This window comes from Barbus barbus (assembly GCF_936440315.1).
Source record: "Barbus barbus genome assembly, chromosome: 1".
In the NCBI taxonomy this organism is placed as follows: domain Eukaryota; kingdom Metazoa; phylum Chordata; class Actinopteri; order Cypriniformes; family Cyprinidae; genus Barbus; species Barbus barbus.
This window is the reverse complement of record NC_136729.1, coordinates 45,405,850-45,433,194: the sequence shown is the minus strand read 5'-3', so window position 1 is coordinate 45,433,194 and position 27,345 is coordinate 45,405,850. Positions and strand designations below refer to the sequence as shown.

General features: G+C 36.0%; 1 protein-coding gene across 5 annotated transcripts in view; it reads left to right on the top strand.

The window, feature by feature from the left end:
* Positions 1-8,915: 8,915 nt before the first annotated feature.
* Positions 8,916-27,345, top strand: part of LOC306873364 (RAS guanyl-releasing protein 2-like) — a 31,784-nt gene continuing 13,354 nt past the window's right edge. For 2 of the 5 annotated variants that reach the window (XM_079422607.1, XM_079422603.1), the window contains exons 1-7: positions 9,041-9,231; positions 22,218-22,392; positions 23,051-23,153; positions 23,617-23,670; positions 23,764-23,895; positions 25,034-25,184; positions 27,064-27,237. In XM_079422607.1, coding sequence (XP_079278733.1) covers positions 22,323-22,392; positions 23,051-23,153; positions 23,617-23,670; positions 23,764-23,895; positions 25,034-25,184; positions 27,064-27,237 — 684 coding nt within the window. In that variant the 5' untranslated portion in view covers positions 9,041-9,231; positions 22,218-22,322. Of the gene's footprint in view, positions 9,232-12,535; positions 12,594-22,217; positions 22,393-23,050; positions 23,154-23,616; positions 23,671-23,763; positions 23,896-25,033; positions 25,185-27,063; positions 27,238-27,345 lie in introns of those variants that run through there. The other 3 variants (XM_079422606.1, XM_079422605.1, XM_079422604.1) reach the window with 3 other exon arrangements.

Genomic DNA, 27,345 nt, shown 5'->3' with positions numbered 1-27,345 from the left:
CTCTTTTGTCTCAGGCATCTGCAAGCAATTTGAGTGGAAATGCATTGTTTGTGACCCTGTTATAGGATACTGGAACTCAAATTCCAGCAAATGTGTGCTGATATAGAGTATTATGATTATGTGTGCTGTCACATGGGGAAATACTTTCTTTGCTTAACCAATTTGATGTACAATCCATGATTCCTAGTTTAATATGTATCTAATGTGTACTGCAGGAGTGTCTGAACCTGTTCCTCAAGGGACATTTTCCTGCAGCGTTTAATGTCCTTCCTTGATTAAACACACACCTTAACCAGCTAATCAAGATCTTCAGGATCACTAGAAACTTGGAGCTAAAGTGGCCCAAAACCAAGGATCCTTCAAACTGGAATGGCCTTCTTTCAGACAGACCATGGTAAAATTTTAAATGAAATAAAACAAATCCTGTTTATAATCCATTTAACATCATCATTAACATCATACCATTTAAAAAGAACATGCAAATAATAAAATGCGAAACAATATAATGAATACATACCCAAAAGGTCATCTGTACAATATAGAAGGCTTAGGTAGTGCTAAGTTAGCACTAACACCAGAGTAAATTCCTGTTCCAGTTTCACATTTTAAATGTAAAATAACTGAACAATTAAAGGACATTTCTTACATTATAAAAAACAATGTTAATGTAAACCTACCAGTGCTATTTTAGTATGGTTTTATTAGTATTTTGAGTGAGTTGTTATTGTTTTATTTTTTATAAAATGCTTCCAAATTTGTTGTTTTTGCTTTTTTTTATTATATATTTTTTTTAAATATTACTATTTACGTTTCAGTTTTTATTTATTTCTACTTAGTAATTTTAGTATTTTTAATTTCAACTTTTAAAAAAACTAATTTACATTTAGTTTCCATTTTTCCTCTAATTTCTATGTTTTTACCTCTTTTATTTCAGCTGTATGTTTTCAACTGTTAATCACTTTCAAGCATGTAAAGCAGACAGGGTTAACCTTGCAGTAAACACTGATTAATGTCAGAATCAAAATCCTTCATCACTTGAATTAAGATTATAATATTTAAATTTTAAGGGAGACATTGGATGCCAAATATATTCATTTGCATATAAATGTGTCTTGGCAGTGTGTGGACACAACCACCCTACAATAATAAAAAAATTAAAATGCCCTTTTTTAATCCCCCAAAAACCTAAACAGTGTCAATTATCAAGCCATTTTGATTTTGGAGTGAATGACCAGCGCTCTCTTCCACCTTCAATACCAGGTGTGTGTTCACAGTGTGTGTGTGTGTTCACAGTGTGTGTGTGTGTCCACTGCTGTGTGTGTGTGTGTGTGTTCACTGCTGTGTGTGTGTGTTCACTGCTGTGTGTGTGTGTGTTCACTGCAGTGTGTGTGTGTGTCCACTGCTGTGTGTGTGTGTGTGTTCACTGCAGTGTGTGTGCACTTGGATGGTTTAAATGCAGAGCACAAATTCTGAGTATGGGTCACCATACTTGGCCACACGTCACTTCACTTTCACTTTCACTAAATTTGTTTATGTCTGGCTGCGCAAATCATTTTGCTTTAGAATGAGGGACAATTCAAGGCACGTTTTGTCAAAAAGTTAAAACTCAAGGATGGAGCAGTACTCATTGTTCATGATCCAGCTGCACCTCCAGAAGAAGCAAATATTTATATATTGCAGTTGTCGCGTGAAGGCCTCCTCGTGGGATGACCGAAGAGTGTAAAGACCATCGACTCTACCGGGCAGAGACACCGGCAAAGAAAGTATCGCTTTTTATTTCTCCTCTTTCCTACTTGTTTCACTTCTGTTTCAGTTTTTATAACCATTTCTTACTATGTATATTTATATATAAGTAAGTTGTTGTTTTTATCATGTGTATCTGGTAGTGTTATTTCTTAGGATTACTGATAAACTATACTGTCATGATTTGTATTTGTTATCTATTTAAATTTTAGTTAAATAATGTATGAATTTATTATGTCTGTATAGGTCTTTTATTAAGTTTTATTTAATGAAATTATAAAATTATATGCATATATATATATATATATATATATATATAGTGTGTGTGTGTGTGTGTGTGTATATATATTGTGTGTGTGTGTGTGTGTGTGTGTGTATATTGAATTTATAAATGTGTATGTCTATATATGTATGTGTGTGTGTGTATATATATTGTGTGTGTGTGTGTGTGTGTGTATATTGAATTTATAAATGTGTATGTCTATATATGTATGTGTGTGTGTGGTTGTACATATATATATATATATATATAGTTGTTGTTTTTTGGTGTTTGGCTTAGTGTTATATTATACTCTTATACCTTTTGTTCTTTAATATTTTGAATTGTTTTTACCTTTATTTATTTATTTTTTCATTGAAATGTTAAGTTTTGAAATTTTGTTGTATGCATTTGTCATTTTTATTTAATTTCTTTATTTTTAAAATGTGTATAGATAGTATTTATAAAGTTTTGCTTTTAGTTTTGGATCTGTTTTTAGTTGTTTTAATACTACAATTGATTGCTTCTGTTGTCCTCGTTTGTAAGTCGCTTTGGATAAAAGCATCTGCTAAATGACTAAATAATAATAATAATAATAATATAAAATATATACACTATATGATACAGTAAGTATATATAATATTGCCATGTTGCTCTCTGCAGGCCGGCAGCGGTATCACAGCTGCTGTAGCTAGAGGACATCAGAAACATGCTATAGTGCAATAATTTGACAGAAAATAGCTACATTTGGGAGTAATTAAAGTTATTTCATTCAGTCTTTCAAATATAGCTATATTTAGATAGCTATTTTGTCTAATCAACTTGTTTAGCATTTGTCCTTTTTGTTGTTCACCTGCCGGTGTTTTGGGGTTTTCTGTTTGGTTTTGATTTCGTCTTTTGGATTCTCAGTTATTCAGACATTGCTTTTTATCCTACTATAGCCTACCTCAGGGACTCTGAATGTGCTGGGAAAAGATTAAAAGCCTCAAAGTATTGTCAACAGTGTCATCTGGTGGCTATAAATATTACTAGATGGATAGACCTGTTTTGAGGGAATATAGTGCATGGATCCAAATGCACGTACTTAGCCTGTGAATCAGCATTAGTGCAGGGGTGAAAAATACTTGAGTACTGTACTTAACTATTATTTTGGGGCATTTGTACTTTATTCAAGCACATTTTAAACAGACTACTTGTACTTTTACTTGATTACATTTCTGGAGAAAAACAGTACTTTTTTCTCCTTACAATTTATTTCATCTTGAAAAGCACATTACATCTTTATATTATCTTATGCACATTAAATATGGTAAACAGAAGCTCAAACGTGCGTGCTTGACGTGAGAACCAATGATTTTTGTTTTCACGCACATTTCTACTTTAGTTATGACTATCATCAGGTAAATGTCAGGCTTCAGAAGTTCACCATCAAACGTGAGGAAGCATGTTGAGGTAGCAAAGTTGCATTTTCCCAAAAGAGTTTATTCATTATTCTTTCTGTTTTGATAGAGCCGTTAGCTGTGTAATATATTGGCTGAAAACACAAGACTCAAATAAAATAAGTGATCAGAATTTAAATACAATTTTTTTTTTGGGAATGATTGCTTTTTTTAATTAAATGTTACAAATCTTAAAAAAAGTGTTTAAATAAACATTGTGTGTTAAATTAATTGTAATTCATGTTTAGTGATGTTCTTATCTGGTGGATAAGTTGTATTTATTATATGTCATTATATGACACATTGAGTTAGGACTGTCAATGAATATTTGGTTTTTTTATCTTAATTTTGCATGATTTGCTCATTAATTAATGTAATTAGTCACAAATAATATTTTATCAATACTTGCTGAGAAAAAAACTCTAAATGCTCCAAATAAACAAATAAAAGATTAATTATCCTTTTAGACCGTGACGTTGATTAGACAACACAAAAAAAGTGGTCTTTCAAAATGTTAATGTTGTATGTTTTATTTCTATGATTCTCCTCATTAATTCAACACATTCTTGTATTCTGTCTGGAAGATGTTTCTTTAAAGGGATAGACCTCCGAAAAATGAAACTTCTGTCATCATTTACTCACCCTCACATCGTCCCAGATGTTTATCTCTTACAGTACTTTCTTCAGATTAACACAAGCAAAGATTTTTAGTCCGTATAAAGCAAGGGGACAGGACCGCTTCAGAAACCACACAAAGTGAACGCGACGGTCAAGTTAAAAATATTGTTTCACTTAACACTTTTGGTGCTATATAGCACCATATATTTAAAGGTGCTGTAAAGCACCTTTGTCAAATGGTGCTATGTAGAACCATAAGAGGTGCCATATTGCATTGTATTTCTTCAACAAAAATGGTGCTAAACAGCACCAATAGTGGTTCTTTGGCTCATAAAGAACCTTTAAAGGGTCTTAACAGGTTCTTTGTACGGCAGTGGTGCTATATAGCACCTTAATCACCCCAAAGAACCACTGAAGAACCATACAGGAGCTTAACAGGTTCTGTATATGGTAGTGGTGCTATATAGCCCCTCAGTCATGCCAAAGAACCGGTGAAGAACCGCTGAAGAACCAAGATTTGGTACTATACAGCACCAAAAGTGGTTCCCCTATGATTACGAGCCAAAGAACCACTTTTAGTGCAATATAGCACCATTTTTTTTTTTTTTTTTTTTTTGTGTACATCTGATACGCATCTATCCCACAACCCTAATCCTACCCATCGCGTAGCATATACACGCCAAAGTCCATTTTTGCGTATCAATACCACGAGTTTTCATTTTTATTTGGTGTACTATTTATATGCACTTTCATGAGATCGGGTTGATTAATGCCAAAATTTTCATTTTGGGGTGGATTAACCCTTTAAATTTTGCAATTTGCTGAACTAATGCAGACTCACTCTTTTGGCAGAGGTCTGGTGTCCTTGTGTAATTTACTTTTGAGTTGGTGCTACCAAATTTAGCAGTAACTGAATTTTGGCTGTGGATTTTTAGTTCCTAACATGCTTAGAGCTGGATCAGGAGAGTAAATGTTGAAAAGAAGTGTTATTTTGTGTTTTTTGAGTAAAGGGATATACCGGTTAATGTTTAATGTTCAGTTATGTGTTACGGGGCGAACGAGACGTGCAGATCCATTTGCAAGCTTTATTCCAAGACGAGGTCAAAAACACAGGCAGGGTCAAAACATCAGCAAACAGGTATAACACAGGCAAGACAGAGTAATCCTAGGGCAAGCGTGGGTCTGTGATCGGCAAACAATATCCAGAGGGCTTGAGAAGAGGGGTAGTCCAATAACATGAGCAATAGTCCAAACGAGGTGCAAACAGAGTCCGAACGGCGAGACAAGGGTTAATCCAAGATACACAGGCAGGAATCAGAAAAACAGGAAATAAGGCAACACAAAATGACTAGACTAACTAGAACTAGGGATGGCTGACGCGAAACTGGCGTTTCGACACGGTGTCGAGATCCCGAAGCGCAGACGTTTCAGGATTTTTTCAAAGGCTGGAGAAATTCTATGTAAAAAAAGAAGTAGGCGAAGTCCATCAACAGCAGAACAATTAATATTTTAAAATAAAAATCTTTATATGTAAAAAAAAAAAAACATTGTGGCTTGATATATTTTGTTGTCTATTTTTCATTACCAAAATAACACTTATTCATTCAGATGTCTGACCGATGTTTCAACACTTTACAAGAACAGAACAATAAAAACAAACATTTTAATTGTTTATCATAATTTTGTGAAGATGACTGCTTCACCCACGATTCAAACCCAAGGAGACAGCATTACAGTCGAGCACACTAACCACTCGCTCAAATCACTTGGTGGATCGACTAACACAACATACGTTATATAATTCGTCAATTCGCTTCAGTGTTTCACGAAGCCTTGCTCTGCCCACCACTAACTAGAACAGAAACCTAGTCTCAGTAAAGCAGCTATCATTAGGTGAGTGATAAACACAGAACAATACTAGAGACTAAACAGAAACACAGAATGGCTCGGTAGGGTGGCTAACACTAGGAGAGTGCTGAACGCTAGAACAATACTCAGCGATCTGAATGAAGTCCAAGGCTTATAAAGTGTGTCTGAATGGATTCAGCTGTGTGTGTGCAATCAGTGCCTTCAGCTGTGTGTGTGCATTCAGTGCAATGGATCATGGGAACTGTAGTCCGGAGTGACATGTAAAAGTCTGTGTGGTGTGAGAGTCAATGTAAAGACAAGACGACATCTGGTGGTGAGCAGACGGAAGGCTACGAACTGGATCCGTGACATTATGTTTGACATTTAAAAGAGTTTCTGCAATGCTGAAGAGTTGCTCCACCAATGAGCAATAACTACTCTAAAGTGAGTGCAGTGAAAAATATCTTCTAACTTGGTCATTGCAAACATTTGCTCTGCAAGCTACAGAAGCTGTTTTAATAACTTCCAAAAGATAATACTCACTTTTTATAAGTGACTAGTTGCTTAAAGTATGTTAGGCAAGACAAATGTAAGAACCCTGTATCGCCAAACCATGCTAATCGCACAGCACTAATCACCAAAGAAAAAAGGCTAAAAAAAAAAGCCAAGAAAAAAGGTAATATTTTCTAAAATCATAAATTTAGAATTAGAAATTTCTCATAAAATTTGATAAAAAAGGGCCATTATCCATTATAAAGTAACTAGGGGGAAAGCCTTATGAAATCTTATATGATTTTATTTTTCTGCATTTAAACTAAAACCACAGCTAAAAGCATGACACCGATCTGATGTTTGCTGACTTGTTGTACAGGTTGCCATCAAAACTCATTCAGCTCTCAGCAATTAGATCCTTCAAAACAAATTATACACTGCATCAGGCCTTTGTGCTTTTTCTGCTATAGGCATACTTTAAGACATGATGGACCAAGTAAGAGACAAGATTGAGCAGGTCTTTCTTGCATTAGAGGGTTTAACAGCTGCGTCAGCCAAAGCACAGAGAACGATGAGGCATTTTTGTGGTTAAAAAACCCCACTAAAGTGTTAGATCAGATTGCTCTTAAAAGTGGATGCAGCTAATTTGGTTTTGTCTGCTGTCCACACATTTTAAAATCTGCATTACACTTTTATCAATATACTATTATGTCAATAGTTATGACTTTCACATAAGACCATATTTTGAAGAATGTGTTTAGCTATTTTTGTACATATAGTGAACGCCATGGGACCCAGAACTTTCAAGCCCCAAAAAGGCAATAAAGGTTGCATGACATTAATCCATGAGGTCATCCATTTCACTTTGAAATGCAAGCCTTTATTGTCTCTCAAACTCTCAAAATTTTAAACTCATCCACTTCAAGAAAGCCGATGCACTGTTTGTTGAGATTAATTTTTTTTACAGAGATGCTGTGCGTGTAGAATTTCTACACTATGATATTTTTTTCTCAGTTTTTCAGTTTGCAAGTGATATTTCATTACACTGATGGACATACAGTACCATATCTAAAACAGAAACAAATAAATATATACATTTAAAAAAAAAATCACGATACTAAAATAATGCAATAAAGATTACATATTAGAATAATCAATAAAAATAATAATAAACAAAAATATATAAATAATCTGGGAATGTCCTTTTATTGCTTTTCACTATAAAATACACGATAATTCATATTTTACAGTCAAAATGTCATTAAACTATAAAAATGGCAATAAAAGGACATCCACGTATTTTTTTATTTAAATATTTGAGTTTATTCTTATTTTATTGATTATTTTAATATACATCTATATTGCATTATTTTAGTATCATGTGATTTTCTTTATTGCGATGTTTTGTCCTTAAGTGTTGGACAGGTACACAGCAGTCAAAAGTTTTTGAACAGTAAGATTTTTAATGTTTTTTTTTTTAAAGAAGTCTCTTCTGCGCACCAAGCCTGCGTTTATTTGAGCCAAAATACAGCAAAAGCAGTAATATTGTGAAATATTTTTGCTATATAAAATAACTGCTTTCTATTTGAATATATACTTTTAAAATGTAATTTATTTCTGTGATTAAAGCTGTATTTTCAGCATCATTACTGCAGTCTTCAGTGTCACATGATTCTTCAGAAATCATTATAATATACTGATTTACTGATCAAGAAACATTTATTCTTCTTCATATTATTAGTATTATTATTATCATCAATATTTAAAACAGTTGAGTACTTTTTTTCAGTATTATTTGATGAATAGAAAGATGCAAAGATCAGCATTTATCAGAAATAAAAAGCTTTTGTAACATTAACAATCAATTAATAATTAACAATTGATCAAAAGTGATGAAAAAGACATTTCTAATGTTACAAAAGATTTCTATTTCAGATAAATGCTGTTCTTCTGAACTTTATATTCATCAAAGAAACCTTTAAAACAATTATACTCCTCTGTTTTCAACATAATAATAATAATAATAAGAATATTTGTTTAGCAGCAAATCAGAATATTAGGATCATGTGACTGGAGTAATGATGCTAAACATTCAGCTTTGAAATCACAGGAAGAAATGGCATTTTAAAATAGAAAACAGTTATTTAAAATAGTAAAAATATTTCACAATACTCTTTTTGCTGTCGCCTACTTTGGATCAAATAAATGCAGGCTTGGTGAGCAGAAGATAATTCTTTAAAAACACATTAAAAAATCTTACTGACTGGTAGTGTAAATATGTCATCTTAAAATACTGTAAACGTTTTTATATTTAATATAAAAATATATATATATATATATTTTTTTATAAATAATTTTAAGATTAATTTCGGGCAACCACAGCGGTGTCATGTAAACGGCATAAAGAGAGAACAATAATTTAGACTACTCCATCACCCCTCAATCATTCTTCATCGCTGTGAGACAGACCTTCGACAGGAGAGGGCGAGATTTCATCAGAAACAGTCAACAGGTGAGAGTCAGTCCAAACTCGAAGTGTGCTGCGGGTCGCCGCCTTTATGCGGAGCATGTCGATCTCGCCCTCTCCTGCGACTAATGCACCGCCTTCAGCTCCAGAATCAGGAGAGAGATTGCTTCACACGCCTTTCTCCAGCCCTGGGGGATCGAAGAGGAAGACACTTGTTGTGGCACAGCGTGATGAAGAAGAGCAGTACGCCGTTAGTGTTCATCACAGTGAAAACATCCACATGATGCTTTACTGAGCGCTGTAACTTTCAAAGACGCGAGCAGATGTGGACAGATGTGCTGCTGATCCAGATCTGAATCCTCAAGGTGAGCGAGCACTGGCAGTCTGATTGGTTTTTGGGGGTCTGAACTCATTTCTGTTATTGCGCATTATGCAAAATTATATACATAAGCACAGAGCCTTGCAGAAGCGCGTTTATCTCAGAGAGAAAGAGAGAGAGAGAGGCTCTTCTCACGCTATGAGGTTATTTTAGTTACATACTGACACTTCTGTAAGCTCGCGTTTGTGCTTTTTCTGTAAGCTCGCCTCTTCTTTACACCCAGCCTGGTGCGATGCTGACAAATCGCTTTTGAAAGCTTCTCTAAGCTGTTTTGATCTTAAAGGAATGCTCACCCTCCCAAAAATCCAGTCGTCATTTACTCACCTTCATTATTATTTCAAACAAGTATGCTTTTGTTCTTCTATGGAACATCTTCTTTCATACAATGACAGTCAATGGGGTCCAAAACACCTTTTTTTCTTTCTGCAGAAGAAAGAAATCCACACAGGTTTGTAAAGGTGAATAAATGATGATAAAAACTTTATTTATTTTAGTTGAACTAGCAATTTAAGCATTAACCATACATTTTTGTCTCTGTCAAGTCTATGTTATTTAGCCTATGTTTAGTTACTATTAAACATAGTGTGGTATTGTACTGTATTGTTAGTGTGGATTACACATTGTCCATCAGGGGGTTGATATACAGTAGATCAATGATGACTCTGAAAGAAAACTAGCCGGGAGCGTGCTGTTGCCATTCATGCACATCTGATTGACAGATAAGCCTCACACTCTTAGTTTAGTGTTGTGGGTATTTCAGCAGTTTGCTGCATACATTCAGTTTAACAGCTTGAAGTTAAAGAGGTCATATGTTATCATTCATCCTGTAAATGCTTGTCTTTGAATGAGCAAGGTATTTACTCCAACTAGTCAGGTGATATCGACCAAGGCAGCCAAAATTACCGTTTAAATCAGTCAAAGCTATAGAAATGTATCTTCCTATTTATTTACAAGTAAAACCCCAGCCCCATAATTCACACCCTGTTTATAACCTCAAAACACTGTTACCATTGCACATGATCTGTACACTAATGCATTGGGATGTTTGTGTCACATAACCAGCTCCATATGTCTGGCTTTTCTGGTAAACTTGCTTGGTAGCGCACCCGGTACAGTGTTGCACATGCTCCTGCAAAACATGAGTCACAATAAAACAGTTCAGTGACTTGTAGAAGCAAGCTGGAATGGCATGTTTGCTTGAGCAAATGTGTTTTTTTTTATCTCAGGCTTTTGCTCTTGTTAACACTATTGTCAGGTTTATGGCAGGTTTAGTGTATAGGTACACTCTTAAAAATAGAGGTGCTTAAAAGGTTCTTCACAGCGATGCTATAGAAGAGTGGTCGGCAACAGGCGGCCCGTGGGCCAAAACAGCGGTGTTATTTTGAGTGGAGCGAGGAGCGGGTTTTTTAAAAGTCGGAGCATTGTAGTTTTTAACTCGCTCTTCCATCACGAGTACATCATGCCAACGACCCACAATATAACTGCATATTTAGCAAGAATTCACATGTTAAACATATTTAGCTAGCTAGATAGAGAAGTATCACTCAAATCAGTAAGCATGTGAATTCGACTATGATGACTGCAGTGGACATGAGTGGGAAGTTATATTTCTCAAGGAATTTATTTGTTCCTTCTGAATCTGTTCCTTCTGACCTTCTGACCCCCCCCCCCCCCCCCCCCCCCAAAACTGGACTTTAACTCGCAATTCTGACTTTATAACTCGTTTAAATCTCACAAATCTGTGAAAAAAAGTCAGAATTGTGAGATAAAAAGTCGCAATAACCTTTTTTCTATTCTTTATTCAGTAGTAGAAACGGGCTTCCATAGAACTGTGATATTTCAAACATACTGAAATACTTTAGACGCAGAGCGGTGTTTCTGATATCAGTGAGCGTGGAGTGATTATTAAATGCTCAGAGCTCGGAGGGGAAATTATTGACGCTCCACTCCGCTCACATACTCTGATCGGACACCGCCACACAAATGTGGCTTATCGTTAATGACTGTTGCAGGATTTTACACAGAGTAACAGCTCACTACCAGTTACAAAATACACTAACAGTCAGTCACAGGCAATTCTGGTTGCATTTTTCATTAATTAATATAGAAAATTATCCTTTGATTATGTTCTGGCTTGCCATGTAGTGGTGAAATTTTGTTTTGGCCCGATGCCAAACTTACTTGCCGACGCCTGCTATAGAAGAACCATTTTTGGTTCCACAAAGAACCATTGAGTCAAAGGTTCTTTAAAAAAACATGTCTTTCTTACCTTTTTATAATCTGAAAAACCTTCTTTCACCACAAAGAACCTTATGTGAAACAGTAACGTTCTTTAGATGTTTATGGAACCATTTAGACAAAACTGGTTCTTCTATGGCATCGTGAAGCACCTTTAGTTTTTAAAAGTTTTCATTATTTTAAAAGAAATGATAGAGCATTAACCTTTTAGTGGCATTCACTGGATATTTCATTTCTGAACTGCCACAATATGTACAACAACCAGCATAATAAAACATGGCTATATTCACGTTCATCTGTTTTGGATAAAACTGAATGCGCTTTTGGTGCCATCCAATAGATATTTCACTTTGAACGTGTTCTGAAACATGCAATAAGCAATTAGGAAGCAATCATTTTGCAGAAATGTCAGCACAGGCACGTTTTTCCAATAAGCCTGAGCTGGAATTATTAGTGATAACTAAAGCAGCCTCACTGGCAGACTGATGAGTTATTAGCTCTAAACAGAGCAATAAACAAGGATTATTTACTACAGAGAAATAAAATACTGACCTGGGGAAAATCAATCGCACAGCCTAGACCCGGAGAAGCAAATAGTTAAAAGACCAAAGAGATCTCACAGTGGGAGAAAATGAAATTCACTAATAAAGACATTAAAGGAATGGTTTTGTAACAAAATGATTTTCTTGGGCATGGAATATGCAATATAAATGAACCTGCTATTGAGAAACACGAACATATTTATTTGTCTCTGTCGGACTACAGTAAGAGTCAGACTCAGAAGATTGCAGCATATTGGAGGTGGTCGCTGGATTAAGCTCAAGATTCAAAAAAGCAATGCCGCAGAGCTTTTTTTAGAAGAAAGATAAGCAGAGAGGAGGATTTCAAGACGTGACTCATCAGGAAGACTGATGAAATCGTGTTATGTTTCAGAGGAGAAAGTTGTCTGCGAATTTCCATTCTGTCAGGGCCACTCTATTTATTGGTTCAAGGCAGTGTGGGCCAGCTGCGATTCTAGCACAATTAAGGCAGTGTCTCACTAGACGACTTGAAACAACTTGTTTCACCTGCAGACTGTTTTTGATGAAACCTCGTCCTCTTCTGTCTGGGGTTAGTCACATTCCCTTCATTATGAGTTAAGAGTGGACGATTTCCACAACACACGCATATACACACAGACATACTCACTGGTTTGCAATGCAAATAGTTTTACAGTTTACTGCACCTTTTTTTGCGAAAAAGTATTTATGATAAACTAAAATATACTTTAATGTAATTTCTATTATTGAAACTTCAATATATTTGTAATTACACATTTGTAAATATGAAGTTGCAATTTAGTACATGTAAAATACAATTTACTGTAGATGTAATATTGATTATAAAATGGTTAGGTCCAGTGCTTGATTCTGATTGGTCAGCAGCTGTGTTTTATTCAAGATAAAGCATGACTATGACTGCTTCACTCAACAGTTCTGTGTATCCCTGCACAACACCCTTACCAACATAAGCAATAAATATAGTGTCAAAACTGCTCCATGTATTATGTTTTTCAGCAAAATAAGTCAAAATAAGTGTAGTTACACACTTAATAGCAAATGTAATAAGCACAGCATTATTAAAAATTATTCAATTATTTAAAAGTGTACTTAAGTGTGTTAAGAAACATGAAAGTGTCTTTCTTTAAGTACATTTAAGTGACCATTTTTCATTAATATAACATTATCTGCAAGTACAGTTAAAAAAAATATATATTTTAAGATGAAGTACACTACAAGTGCACATTCAGTACAATTAAGCGCACTTCTTGTTCACAAGGGCACCTGTAGTGCATATAATGAATCAGATTTCTCGCACATTCACAAGAAATAGCTTACTTTTGCATTTAGAAATAAGGTGTATAAGTTCCTCTTCAGGAACTCGAGCTGCGTCTGGAGACACTTTGGGGATAAGTAACCGGCTCTGAATACAAGTGAAATCTGTCCAAAGGATGGGCGAGACGTCACGGGCGAGGTGACGTAATGATAGCGTTTGTCACTGCGTATGCTTGCTCTCAGAGGGCTCTCTTTGAGGAGGGAGCTTTCACCAGCGTTCCTCGTGGTACCGGCCCCGCTTTCGCCGAAAAGGGCGGGGCGGCGGCTGCGCTCGTGGGGATCGCAGATGGATCAGGTGGATCGATTTCGGCCTACCACGCTTCTCTTGGTGGAGAGTGAGTGGGTAGACACCCCCTAGTTACACGTTTCCTCCGTGGTGCACTGAGGCTAAGGCCCCCAGTACGGTCCCGTATTCCTCCTTGGGACCTGGCAGTGGTGTTGGATGCTCTCCGTAGGCCTCCCTTCGAGCCTATTGAGGAGATCTTGGATCGCCATCTCACCCTGAAGACTGTGTTTCTTCTGGCGATTTCTTCTCTAAAGAGAGTTGGGGATCTGCAGGCCCTGTCAGTGGCCCCTACTCACTTGGACTTTGCGCCCGGCATGGCCAAAGCCTTTTTGTACCCTCATGCAGGGTACATCCCCAAAGTTCCTTCACGCCACAGGCTGTCGTACTGCAGGCCTTCAGTCGTTCTCCCTTTCGGGAGCCTGACCAGCAAAGGCTTAACTGTATGTGTCCAGCGCGAGCACTTGACGCATACGTCCACAGAGCTGCCCTGTGGAGAAGGGCGGACCAACTGCTGATTTGCTATGGTCCCCCTAAGAGAGGTCTTCCTGCTTCAAAGCAGACCCTCAGTCGGTGGATTGTTGATGCCATTCACATTGCCTACGAGTCCTCTGACCTCCCCTCGCCGATGGGAGTCAAGGCTCATTCCAGTAGGAGTGTGGCGGCCTCCAAGGCCTTCCTCGCAGGTGTCCCAATACAGGACATCTGCAACACTGCGGGATGGTCTACGCCCCTAGAATGAAGCAAGCGCTGGCAGGGATGCCGAGTGTCGCCTCGAGACGCAGCGTCTCGTTCCCTCGAGGAACTGGGGTTACATACGTAACCTAAGACGATTTTGGTCATATTGCCCACCTCTAAATATTTATACATAACATTTATACTGCTAGAAAGTTATTCTGTAACTCTTCAATTCTTGTTTGCATCAAATAGATTCAAAAGCATTGGATACAAGCAGGACAACAGCTTGGTAACCTCATGAGGATAACATGACTGCTGCATGAAAGTGAAAATATGCTATCTGAATTTTGCTTTCTGTACTGAAGCGTTATGGGGATCACCTTTTGTAAGACTGTGCTCAGGAAATAAGGTCTACAAGGAGACGCAGTTATGCAAACTCTTACACACATTTACACACATGCTCATGGACGTTTGCATGCATGAAACATACACACAGACGTACCACAGTTTTAGCAAATAACTGATACTGTACCAGTCTGCATGCTGTTACAGTATCACTCGCAGACACATGGACATGCAAATATATCTCTCAGCATGTCTAATCTCAACAATATAAGGCTGTACAGAGTACTGTCTGACTCTGAGCCTGGGCCTCTGACATAAACGTTGTAAAAACACAGGAAACGCAGCATGACCCTTTCCACTGTCAGTTCGGGTAAACAGGAAGTCCATGAATTTAAGAACGTGTACTGTGTGAACTTTTTAGGGATGTCTTCACTTAATTTCTACTAGGACAAGAGTGAGAGATGTGCGTATGAGCTGCACACAAAGAGCGTATCTCTCTGAGTTTTGGATGAGAGTGAGTTTTGGTCATTTGCATTTCTGGTTTAGTAAAGTGGCACTGTGTTGCTGCTGAAAGACAGAAGCTGGACAGGGAGAAAAACAAGTCTTCCTGTCTGCTCGTTCATTTCACCAGAATTTTACAGTAACCTCAGTGAAGTGGCATGTACGAACAGAAGATCCGACTCTCTCGGTTTCAGTTTTAGTGTGGTTTGTTGGTATGACTTTACTAAAAACTGCACTTGTTCTGCCCGAATGAACATTTGTAGCACAGCTATGTGCAGTGACAAATGACAAAATATCAGAATAAACAAGTAATATTAGCACATGAAATGTATCTCTTTTGCTCATTTATTCTTTGTGAAATAATCACATAAACAGTAGCTTCCGCCATTTGTTAAGCTGTCAAACTGCTCCATTTTCAGCACAACAGGAAGCATCTGCACTGAGATAGAACAACCAACAAAGAACATTCCCTCTTTCTTTCCTTCTCTCGTCTTTCAAACACACACACACACACACACACACACACACACACACACAGAGGGCCACAAGTTTCATAGAGGGCCTTAAACAATGTCACATATGACCACTTGTGGCCAAAGTGTATTTCAGTATATTACAACCCCATAAAGTAAAGCTGCAACATACACTGGAAACGGACAATACAAATCTGTTTGCCATTTTATTTACAGATCCACAAGTTTTAGAATTTTTGGCCAAATGAAAGTGACCAAAAAGACAGATAGCTATAAAAAAAAAAATAATAATAATAATAACTTTGTTGGCAAGACACAGCAAAAAAGAGACAATGCAACACAAAATACACACAAGAAAAAAAATTATAATAACAGTAAAATTAATCCAATACATTGAAAGAAAAAAATCAGCCAATTTCACAAAAAAAAATAGTATTAACAGGATAGTAGAAAAAGTTTTTTCTTGTAAAACACTTTCTTTGTTCTTTTTACAACTTTGAATAATAAAACTCTCCTGAAGATACTGGTTAATAAAAATACATACTGGTTCACAATTATTTCCATTATTCACTATCTCTATCTCCACTACATCACAGGCTTTATGTTTTTATTGCAATGTGCAATTCATGTAATTCTCTCTGCGAAGCGGCTTTGCTGCGTGATGATCTTCCCACGTAAAGCCTGTGTTCTTACATCGCTTGAAAACAGCAAAAATAGAGATAATTCTCGTAAGAGTCAAGAACACTTTTGGCACAGTAGACCACTTTTTACCAAGTTCTCTACATCTTCTGCGCTGCAACAATCCACCCGCATACCAGCTGTCTCTATCCAAACTAAGACACGCTCGGACCAACTCTACAGCTAATGCAAGACTCCAGTGCAATCATCAATAATAAGCTCTTAATGAATAAAATCTGCTGTTCCCATTATTAAAGGCTACGCATCATTATTATTATATTCAAATTAATATTTTTAATTTTTTTTACCAAACACATTCACACAAAGATGCACAAGCGAAAACTAATCTAAACTGGCAGGTTGTGCCTGTAAAAAGTCTACACAGAGTGAGAGAGAATAAATACACCTGCACATCCACATGAACAAATAAGTATGCCACATCACAAAAAAGTCATTTTCTGCAACATTATGGTCTCCGCTGTGGTTCAAAACAGCCGCAAACATGTTCACTTACAGATGCAGGAAACGTGTAACGAAGCATTAAATCAGGTATTGAAAGACTCAGTTTGGAAATGCACTAGCATTGAACTGTATAGTGCGCACATGTCTATGTATGATTTTTGACATGATAAGTCCAATAGTTTAGCTCTGATGACTTGTTTATTGTGAAATAATTATTTCTAAACCTATAGCATTAATATTTGCATTGATACATAACTGAGAATGATGCATCATATTCTTTTATTACCATTTAAGATATATAACATATAAAAACTAAATAGTTTATTGTCCAAAATAAGCTATAAAGTGGGCGATGGTGCATATTCAAATTATAGCTGTGCTAGATTAGTTTGAGATAAATGTACACACATGAGTGGAGGAAGATACTGTTTTGTGGTGGAACGAAAAAGTCATGTGGAAAATATAGCAGCTATCATGTGGCCAAGCATAGAAATGACCAATATCTGAACCTCAGGAAATACAAAATTATATACATTGCTTAACCGCAGAAGTTAATGAGTGGGCCCAAGTAGGTCTGTTTTTTTATCAGTATGTTTCTCTTGTATAAAATGGATCAAGGTATTGCAGACCACTACAGTTAGGCTAAAGAACAACAGTACTTTGTTTTTGTGCTTTTATTATTATTATTTAACGTAGATAGATAGTTCAGTATAATTGCATTACTTACTAATGCAACACAGCTAACCTGCTGATTTTATTCTGCAAGAGATGACAAACAGAAACTGGACCAATCAGCTGTGAGCAAAGACATCGCTGATGCAATACAATTATCACCCTTCTTGCTCTGGAAAGAATTCTAGATATTGCTTGGCAAGTTACATAATTATATGCAATTGGTGATACTGAGAACATCAGCAAAAATACTATTTGCAGAGCGCACCATAAAGCATATAGCAATCTAGTGAACTCTACAAATCTAGTCATCTTGGTCAGTCTTCAAAGTCTTGAAAAATTCAAATTTACTGAAAATGCACTCACCCTCTGGTCATCCAAGATGTAGATGATTTTTTTTCTTCATGGAAACAGATTTGGAGAAATGTAGAGGATCCACTGGTGAGCAAGTGATGCAATGCTACATTTTTCCAAATCTGATGAAGAAACAAACTCGTCTACATCTTGGATGGCCTGAGTGTGTGTACATTTTCAGCACATTTTCATTTTTGGGTGAACTGATCCTTTAATGCATTATGCATGATGACCAAATGTATCTTGAGAAATCGTATGGAGCTTTCAAATGAAATACATAAATACAAAAATAAAATTTGACAATCTTCAGCAAATGAATTATGTTGACTCTTTCAAATGATTGGCTGCTCACACTTTTATGCACAAGCACTGCAGTGTTAATCATAAACCTTGGGCTTATAGCAAATGCTTATTTAAAATCAGCTATAACTCAAGAGTTTTTGTAGTCACGAATTTGTTTTCTAACACAGATGCCATTCCTCTAAATAGCGTATTGTGTCTCTCACTTCTCATTCTGTTTCTTTATCCACTGCAGTATAAGACCATGTTCTAACTTTGAAAGCGATGATGAAACATCCAATAATAAGAGTGAGATTAATAGTTCAGTGACCGATAATATTACACGCTCATGTGTGTCTGAATGAAAACTTCTGTGTGAATGATGTTATTTCCTCCTCTAATGAGTGCTGTGTGTCTGATTAGATCTATATTTTACAGAGTCATAGAGAATTAAATAAACACAGAGGATATGTATTTCATAGCTGAAGTTACTTTCTAAGTCGGACTTGGGTTAGATATATCATTCAAGCCCTGAGCTGTCAGGACACACACTCTGCAGGAGAGACTGAAATATTCAAAACACCTCTGCCATAAAACACCGGACAAACACACACACACACACACACTTCGATTAAACCCCTGTGAGGATCAATAGTTCTGGGGTTCTGTCACCAAGCAACAGAAGCTTCAGAAAACAGCTGCTTACACAACAATTGCACAAACACACAATGCACAAATACATATACACACGCAGGGCTCATGCTGAGTGTTTTAATTGCATCAGAGACAAACTAGAAAAGCTCAGAAGCCGTTTTATTCAGAACTTTCTAAACTGATGCATTTCTTTCAAAAAAGGTGTTAGAAATTCCAGGTTATATTCAGCTATTCTGCTCTTGATCACCACAATCCAGGGCTGTAGAGTGTGACAATTGGCTTGCGTTTGCTATGAAAAATACTATATAGGAAAAACTGCATTTAATTAATTTGCATGTGAGCGATAAGCTCAATGCTTGTACTTAAAATTCGCTTAAATGGAGGTTTTTATTGGTTGTCTTGTCTGTGGTGTATTCATGTCATCAAACTTTTACACCATTTTCAGGAAAAGTACAAATGCCATGTGCTGTAAAAAGCAACATGCTAATTATTATTATTGAAAAGGATTTTTATAAATATTATTTGTATTATGTGTGTTATTTTTGCAATTAAAAATTCATAAATATAGTTATGTTTTTAGGTAGTGATTCCACGTGACATTTAAAATGTGCAGGTTCAAAACCTACTTGGGCTCTGTCATTAAATTAAGCAATGTATATCATTTTAATTTTGTATTTCCCAAGGTTCAAGTGTGGCCATTTCTCTGCTTGGCCACATAAAAGCTGCTATATTTTTCTGCATGTTGGTTGCACCACATGACTTTTTCGTTCTCTTCATCTCTCTTCTTACCTCTACCGCAACAATTTCAATATGCATCATGGTACACTTGTAGCTTATTCTGAACAAGAACCCATTTATGTTTATTTATGTTATAAATCTAAAATGGCTAGAACAGAATATGGTGCATCATTCTCAATTAATAAACAATGTAATTTCCATGTTACAATAAACGACTATTGAGAGCTAAATTAATTGGTTTATGATGTCAAATGTCTTCACTATAGTTTTTTTTTTTCATCCCATTGACGGTAATATTTAGGGGTGGATATTCATGCTTATGTTTTTTCTAAAACTCATACCATTTTGTCACATCACATCACATGGTATGAATTCCTATGAAGTCACCACCACATTTTTTTTTTGTCACTTGCTTAAACCTCAAGATTATTGCAACATGTAATGAGAACATGTAGTTTAATCAGCACAACACAATAGTATGTATACTGTAGTTTAACCAATCAGCTAATTCAGTAGCAAACAAAGCATGTAAACATTCTTGTTGCTGAAATACAGACACAAAAATACAGGCTACAGTTGTCACATTAGAAAATACACTTACATTAACTCTCTTACATAACTGACAAAATCCATAATGTTTATATATGCATCTATAATTAAAGCTGATTTTGTTCAGCTCAAGGGTGAGTTACATTTGAAGGATGAAGGACAGGCTGTGGTTTGGTGCTTGTGTAAGTGTTTCTGTCGAGGGTGAGTTGCAGTAATTTGGCAGTCTCATGTTGACCTTTGCCCTAAAAAAAAACAAATTAGCCTTTGTCTTATCTGTTGGGTCACGTGATTGATATAAGGCCTGCTGGTTAACGGTTAGTCAATTAACAATAGCCTGTGAAGAATTTGCCCAAATTTGCATCCCTAGTCATCCACTCAGAACAGAAGTCAAAGGGAGGTTTTTGCAGGGTTTCTCAGGATTTGTAGACTGTGGCTCGAGATTCAGGCCTCGTGTCAGAACTGCTGTTAGTTTGAGTCTGAGAGAGTCTCACTGTGGCTCTTCTATTAAATCTATTATTCTCTTCTCTTTCTCTATGAGGGCTGTAATTGAAAGTGTCCTCCCACCTCTCTGCAGCAGCACACACACACACACACATGCACACATTCCACCATACAATGAGATCCTATATAAAACACGCTTCATGTAGCTTAATGGAGGCTTGTGTGTGTGTGTGTGTGTATGACCATGCATCATTACCCAAGATGCCTTAATTAAGGATCCACCACTGTCTACAGGATTTTCTTTGTATTTCTGGTGGTTTCTGCCAAATATAGAACTGAGCCTAAATTATTAGCCAGTCAGTGGACAGTGAGATGGCTGGTTGGGCTTCATATTTTATGTTTCTCTCTATAAACTGTATTGTTTTGTGCATTTCTTTCATGTGGAATTCTTTGTAGTGGAATATAATTTGTGTTTCCATATGGAGAGGTTGATCACAATGGGATCAGAGTGTGTTGCCATGGTTTCCTGTTGGCCACCTTGCTAAAACTGCATGAGCATGTGTGTGTGTGTGTGTGTGTGTGTGTGTGTGTGTTCTGTCAGTACAGGAAAGCACAGTAAGTGATAAGTGTGTGTGTTGTGTGAAGGATAGACTGTCTCTCATGATATTTCTGTGCATGTGCGTTACGTTAAATGAGTTTATCAGTTGGGACATTTGGTACGCCTGTCATTCAGTCACTAATATCTCAGAATGTAGAGTCATGATGCCGTCTTCAGCGGGTGGTTTGGTCAAAGACCAAACGGCAGAGCCTTTTACAAATAACACACTGTTCTGCAGCTCTTTTTATTTCACACTGATGAACATATGAATAAAATATTTTATACCAATTAAGTTGCACTAGATTTTCTATAAAACCTGCTGTTAGAGTTGCTCTTACACCAAAAATGACTTTCTGTGTCGTGTGAGGCAGAAAACGTTAAATTGTGAAATATGCTCTTGCGAGTTAGAGAATTATAAGTACACTTTTTAAAACATATACTTGAAAAGAATATACTTAATGCAAACTGAATGTAATGTTTTTGGACGCTTAAATGCATGCTAATGGAAATTAAATGGATTCAAGTAGCTGAACTTTAGAGTGCTTTTTAATCCACTTCAGTAGGACTTAAGTACATCTTTATATGCAATTTCATAATTCTGTTGTCTTTGAAATACTGCTGAATGTACTGAAAAGCATTTGTGGTCAACTAAAATGTACTTTAATGTCATTTCTGTTGAAACATGTATGTTGTGTTTAAAGATAGGGCCTAATTGTAATTACACATTTGTAATGATAAAGTTGCAATTGCACTTTTACACAAAAGTGAACTTTTTAAAAGTCTACATAAGTTTTAAAGAGAGTACTTTTGAATTTATATGTGTCTTAAGTGCACTTAAGTGACCTTTTTATTTATTTAATATTATTTTAATATTCAATATGAATATTATCTGGAAGTACAGTTGAATATGAAATTAAAATTTGAAGTACACTATAAAATGCACTTTTTAAAAGTCTACTAAAGTGTGTTAAGAAACAGTTATGCTAGTACAAGTACTCTCTTTAAGTACACTTAAGTGGCCTTTTATTTCATTAATATTATATTAACTGCAAATACTTTTTTTTTAAATATACTTTTAAGTTTTGAAGTACACTACAAGTGCACATTCGATACTTCATTTTCACAAGGATGTTTAGTGTGTTTTTCTCCTTACAGTAACAATCTCTATTGACAGACAAAAGAGAAGAGTAAGATCACTGGAGGAGAAGAGAAAGACAGAAGGCTGTTAGAAAGTGAAGATAGAGGAAGAAAAAGAGAGATATGATGGATCCGTTACCTATGGATTCAGGAACAGTGGATGAGTTGGTGGACTTCTGCATGCAATCCTTTGGTGAGTCTATAAATAAACAGTTTTATGCATAAAGACGTTTGGCTGGAACATTTAGACTGATGAATTAGAGCAGTTGAGAAGCAGAAGTTTCTGGTGAAATGGTGAATCAGCAAACAATAAGTGTGCTTTTTATGAACAAAGCTTAGTTGGTAAAGCTGGTCAAGGAAGTTGACCAAGGAAGTCACCACAAAAAGCAAGCAAGTTTATTTTTATAGCACATTTCATACACAATGATAGCTCAAAGTGCTTTACATTAAAGGAATTCATATATCTAAGGAATTATAGGAATTCACACTAATTTTAATATATGTTTTCATTAAAACAGTTACGAATTGAAAATCATAATACATAAAATACAGTGCTACACACAAATATTTATTATTTGATAACACTTTAGATTAAAGAACATTATTCACTATTGCCTAGTTACTTATTAGCATGCATATTAGTAGTATATTGGCTAGTAGTACTTATATAGCACATATTAATGCCTTACCTAAACTACTACAAAACAACTAAGCAGCAAATTAGGAGTTTCTATTAACTTAGCATTTTCTATTAGGAGTGAAAATGCTAAATTAATAGTGAATATGTGTTCACTAATCTGAAGTGTTATTGCCTATTCTTCATTAATGCTCTATGATGTTTGTGTTTTCAGACAGTGGAGGCACGATTAAAGAAACCTCCTTTGTGAAAATGTTTCTGATGATGCATCCTTGGTACATATCTTCCACCGATCTATCCAAGAAACTGCTGCTAAAGTATCCTTTATCTACAAAACCTTCTGGTTGTATTTTTTTGTATAGATGGTTACTTACAACCCATGTTAGATTGACTGGAGCTAACTGTTCTGGCATAAAAAGTGGTGTAAATCCTGATATGAATGAATGAATGAATGATGCATTTATATAGCGCTTTATTGTGTATTGCTATACACCCAAAGCGCTTTACAATCATGGGGGGGGGGATTGGATTTTTAAATGGATTTTTATCCAAGTGGATATCCTTTGGGTAAGCCAAAGTGCTAGCATTTTAATTCTTGTTAAAGTTAATTATGTAAAGCTAAATGAAAGAATATTTGATGCAAATCTGGATTAATAACTTAAAATTCCATGAAGGTAAATTTGTCCATATTTTCTTTTTGGGTTACATGTTCTGCTGTAAGGTTTGCTGGTGTTAATATAAAATGAAAGCCTAAACTTTACATCCTTAACAAATATACAGGTCACAGGAAGGCGGCACTGAAGATATCAGAGCCAAAATATGCCACCTCGTCAAGTAAGACATATCCTGTATCTCATTTAAACTCCCCATGGCATGTCTTATATTCTCTTTTTCATTGCATTTTCTCTCCGCTCTTTTTGTATGTAGGTACTGGATTTCTGAATTTCCAGTAGAGTTTGATCTGAATCCTGCTTTGGCTGACCAGATAAAAGACCTGAGAGAGAACCTGAACACTGGCGGCAATGAAACCCAGAGTCAACTGATTGATGTAGAGAGTGTGTAAGTTTACAGACATGCACCCACACACTTATTGTCATTTTCTCACTCTGAAAAGGTTAAGCGGTTCACCAAAAATCAAAGTTCTGTCAACTATTCGCACTGCTGTTGTCAGGGAACTGTTGTGTGTCTGTCATGTGTTCCTGCCCCTTGTGCCCTTATTTGGTTTGTTTCCTGTCCTTGTCATATGTAATCATCAGTTAATTCTTGTCTAGCCGTGTTCGTCTCATTAGCGTGTGTATTTAAGTTCCTGCCTGTTGAGTTTCGTGCGGTCTGGTCCACTCGTTATCCCCGGTGTTTGATGTCTGTGTCTTGCTCTGCCTTGTCTTGCCCTGCCTTGATGTCCCCAGTAAAGTATGTTATTTGAGTTTACATCCTCGTCTGCGTGTTCCTGGTTCCTCCCTCGTGTGTGCACCGTGACAGCTGTTCAAAACATGTATATTTTTTATTGGCATCTAGGGTTCCACGAAGAACCTTTAACATCCATGGAGCCTTTCCATTGCACATTATAATACAATTATACTACATTTTTTAAGGTAAGTGGTTGCAATTTATTTTAGCTACATAAAAAAAATAAAAAAAAACACGTTGAAAGTTAGTCGACTAAATTTATTTAAATGTAGCTAAAATAAATTGATTGCAACCACTTAAAAAAATAGTAAATTCAATGAATCATTTTTTTCTTGTGTAGTGGAAAAAGGTTTTTCAGATCATTAAAATGTTCTTCACACTAAGAAAAAATGGTTCTTTTAAAAACCCCAAATGGTTCTTCTATGGCATCACTGTGAAAACCCCCTTTTGGAACTTTTATTTGTTTAAGGGTGTATAAAGAACCTTTTGTGGAATGATAAGATTCCATGGATGTTAAAGACTCTTCATAGAACCATGTATGCCAAAAATGACCTTTATTTTTTGAAGAATGTAGCTATCAAATCTTATTTACACTTCTGCATTTTCAAATGTATCGAAACCAAAACCACAAGTTTGCAACAATAAGTTCAGATAAAATGAGGTTGAGTTGATTTTTTTTTCATGTCATGAGGGACGTCTTTACGCAGCACTGTCAGATTTCAGCATGTTAGACAACTGCCAAGAATAACAACATTAGTCCTATCTGAAATAACATGTTTTTCCACTGCAGGCCCTCGTATAAATGGAAACGACAGGTTACCCAAAGAGTGCCATCAATGGCAAAAAAGAGAAAAATGTCTCTTTTGTTTGATCACCTGGACCCCTGTGAGCTTGCTGAACATCTGACCTATCTGGAGTACAAATCCTTCTGCAAGATAATGGTACGTTTGTGAGTACGGGTTTTGCTATCATTGTTGGGATGAAAGTGCTCTAATTGTCTTCATAAGAGATAGAAATAGACCAAATAATGTCCTAATTAAAATCTAAAAGTGCTGAAAGTGTCTGGGTGCATTTAACCCTCTGGGTGTTGTTTGGACATTTTTAATGTTTTTTTATGGTTTTGTATAATTTTTTACTTCATTGGAATGGTATGAAACATGGACGATGATTGGGATGATTTGAAAAGGTTAAATGGCCCTGAAAAAAATAGTCACACTTGTTTTGTTTGCATTGGATATGAATGGGAAGCAAGAATTTCATCTAGTGCAAGCGTTTGGTACTGTGCCCAAAAAAAATCTTACTGAAAACTCATTTTTTGAGATATCAACCTCAAATTTGATACATAAGAGAAAATGATTTCTCTGGCCACGAAAAGTAATTTCCTTACTGATCCATTGCTCACAGAGCATGTAACAAAACCAGAACGTTAAAGTGACCTCGTTCTGTGAGCAGCAGACAGACAACCAAGCATGAATACATATGGATGTTTATTAAACTACACTACAGGGGAACATGCAACATTGAACTAGACACAAACATAGATGCATTAAACATAGATGCCAACGCAAGGAAGGCATGGAGAGAGATATATAGAGAGAGAGAGGAATTCATCAATAATCTATGCATTATACATGCACCAGGACACTTTACTCAGCACCAACAAAAACCAATGCAAGTAACCGCTTGTTAACTATTTAGATGCGCTTCTAGGCTTCGACCCCTTTTAATTAAGGTGATGTGATTCTCTAATGGTTCTTAACAGGTTGTGCTTAGCTGATGGGTAAATCCTGCCATTTTGGTTAGTTTGACCAATAACAAGGCACATAGTTTCAGTGGGAAAGTGTTTCTTTGTCCCACTTGACACCTCATTTGCATGTTTTATGACCGGTCTGGAGAATCGGTGTAATTTTTCCTACAGTACAATAAAAACAGTATGATGCATTTCACGATTACATAGTGTACAATAAAGAGCAGATCATTTTGATATCAAGAAAGAGACATCTAAAAGATATTAAACCAGAGATTCATTCATACACCTGAATATGAGTGTTTAGAGCTTAACTAGGCTAATATGATAAAGAAACATACAAACAACACATGCATATACCATATACATTTATAACTAATTAATTATGGTCTAAATAAAGACAATGTCTCTATGTGTGTGTGTTATGTGTCTTGTAATCGTGGGGGTAGTCCACTGGTCAGCCAGGCCTGGTACCGACGGTCATCTAGTTCTCTTTGGATTGTGTTTTAAGTTAGATGGACAGAACAGATAGTCGATCTGTTTAGCAATTTTTTGACAGTGGGGGGGACAACCATTGGCAATTTAGCACCCATATGAAGGTAGAATGTGGGGCCAGGTCTGTGAATTATATGCAAATTTCAAAAGGCTAAAAGGGGTCTCTTAAGACATAAAGTCCCAACGACCATCAAGGATCATAAGCAGATGTTACATGATCTATGCTCAAAAAGTGGTTAACAGGTAATAAATATATCATAACTATTCCATAAATATAATAAAATCCCCTAAAAATACAAAACATTAAATAAAAAACATCAAACCAAAATATAGTACATTCATTTTATTTAATTTATTTAAAAATCCTGTAATTTTTAACCGCCATGTGAATAACACCTGAGGGTTCAAAAATAATTTTTTTATTTTAGAGAGCATTCAGAAATGTCTTGATGGTAACTTAATGGGAATGCTAGCAAATTGTTCTTACAACATATTTTTGTTATCTGTGATAAAGTCATTATGAAGTTATTTCTTAAATGCAGTCTGTTTAATTACCATCTGTTTAATATGTGTTTCAGTTTCAGGATTACCACAGCTTTGTGATGCATGGCTGTACAGTAGATAACCCCATCCTGGAGAGGTTTATTACGCTCTTTAACAGCGTCTCACAGTGGATTCAGCTGATGGTTCTGAGTAAACCCACCGCGCCGCAGAGAGCTGCTGTGATCGCACACTTCTTACAGGTTGCACAGGTCAGGAACTCTAACTTGGTCCTACTTTATATCAGGCGTCTATGTATGTCTATCAAAAAAAATAAAAAAAATAATTGTTTGGTACATTTGTACTTATGTTATTGCACT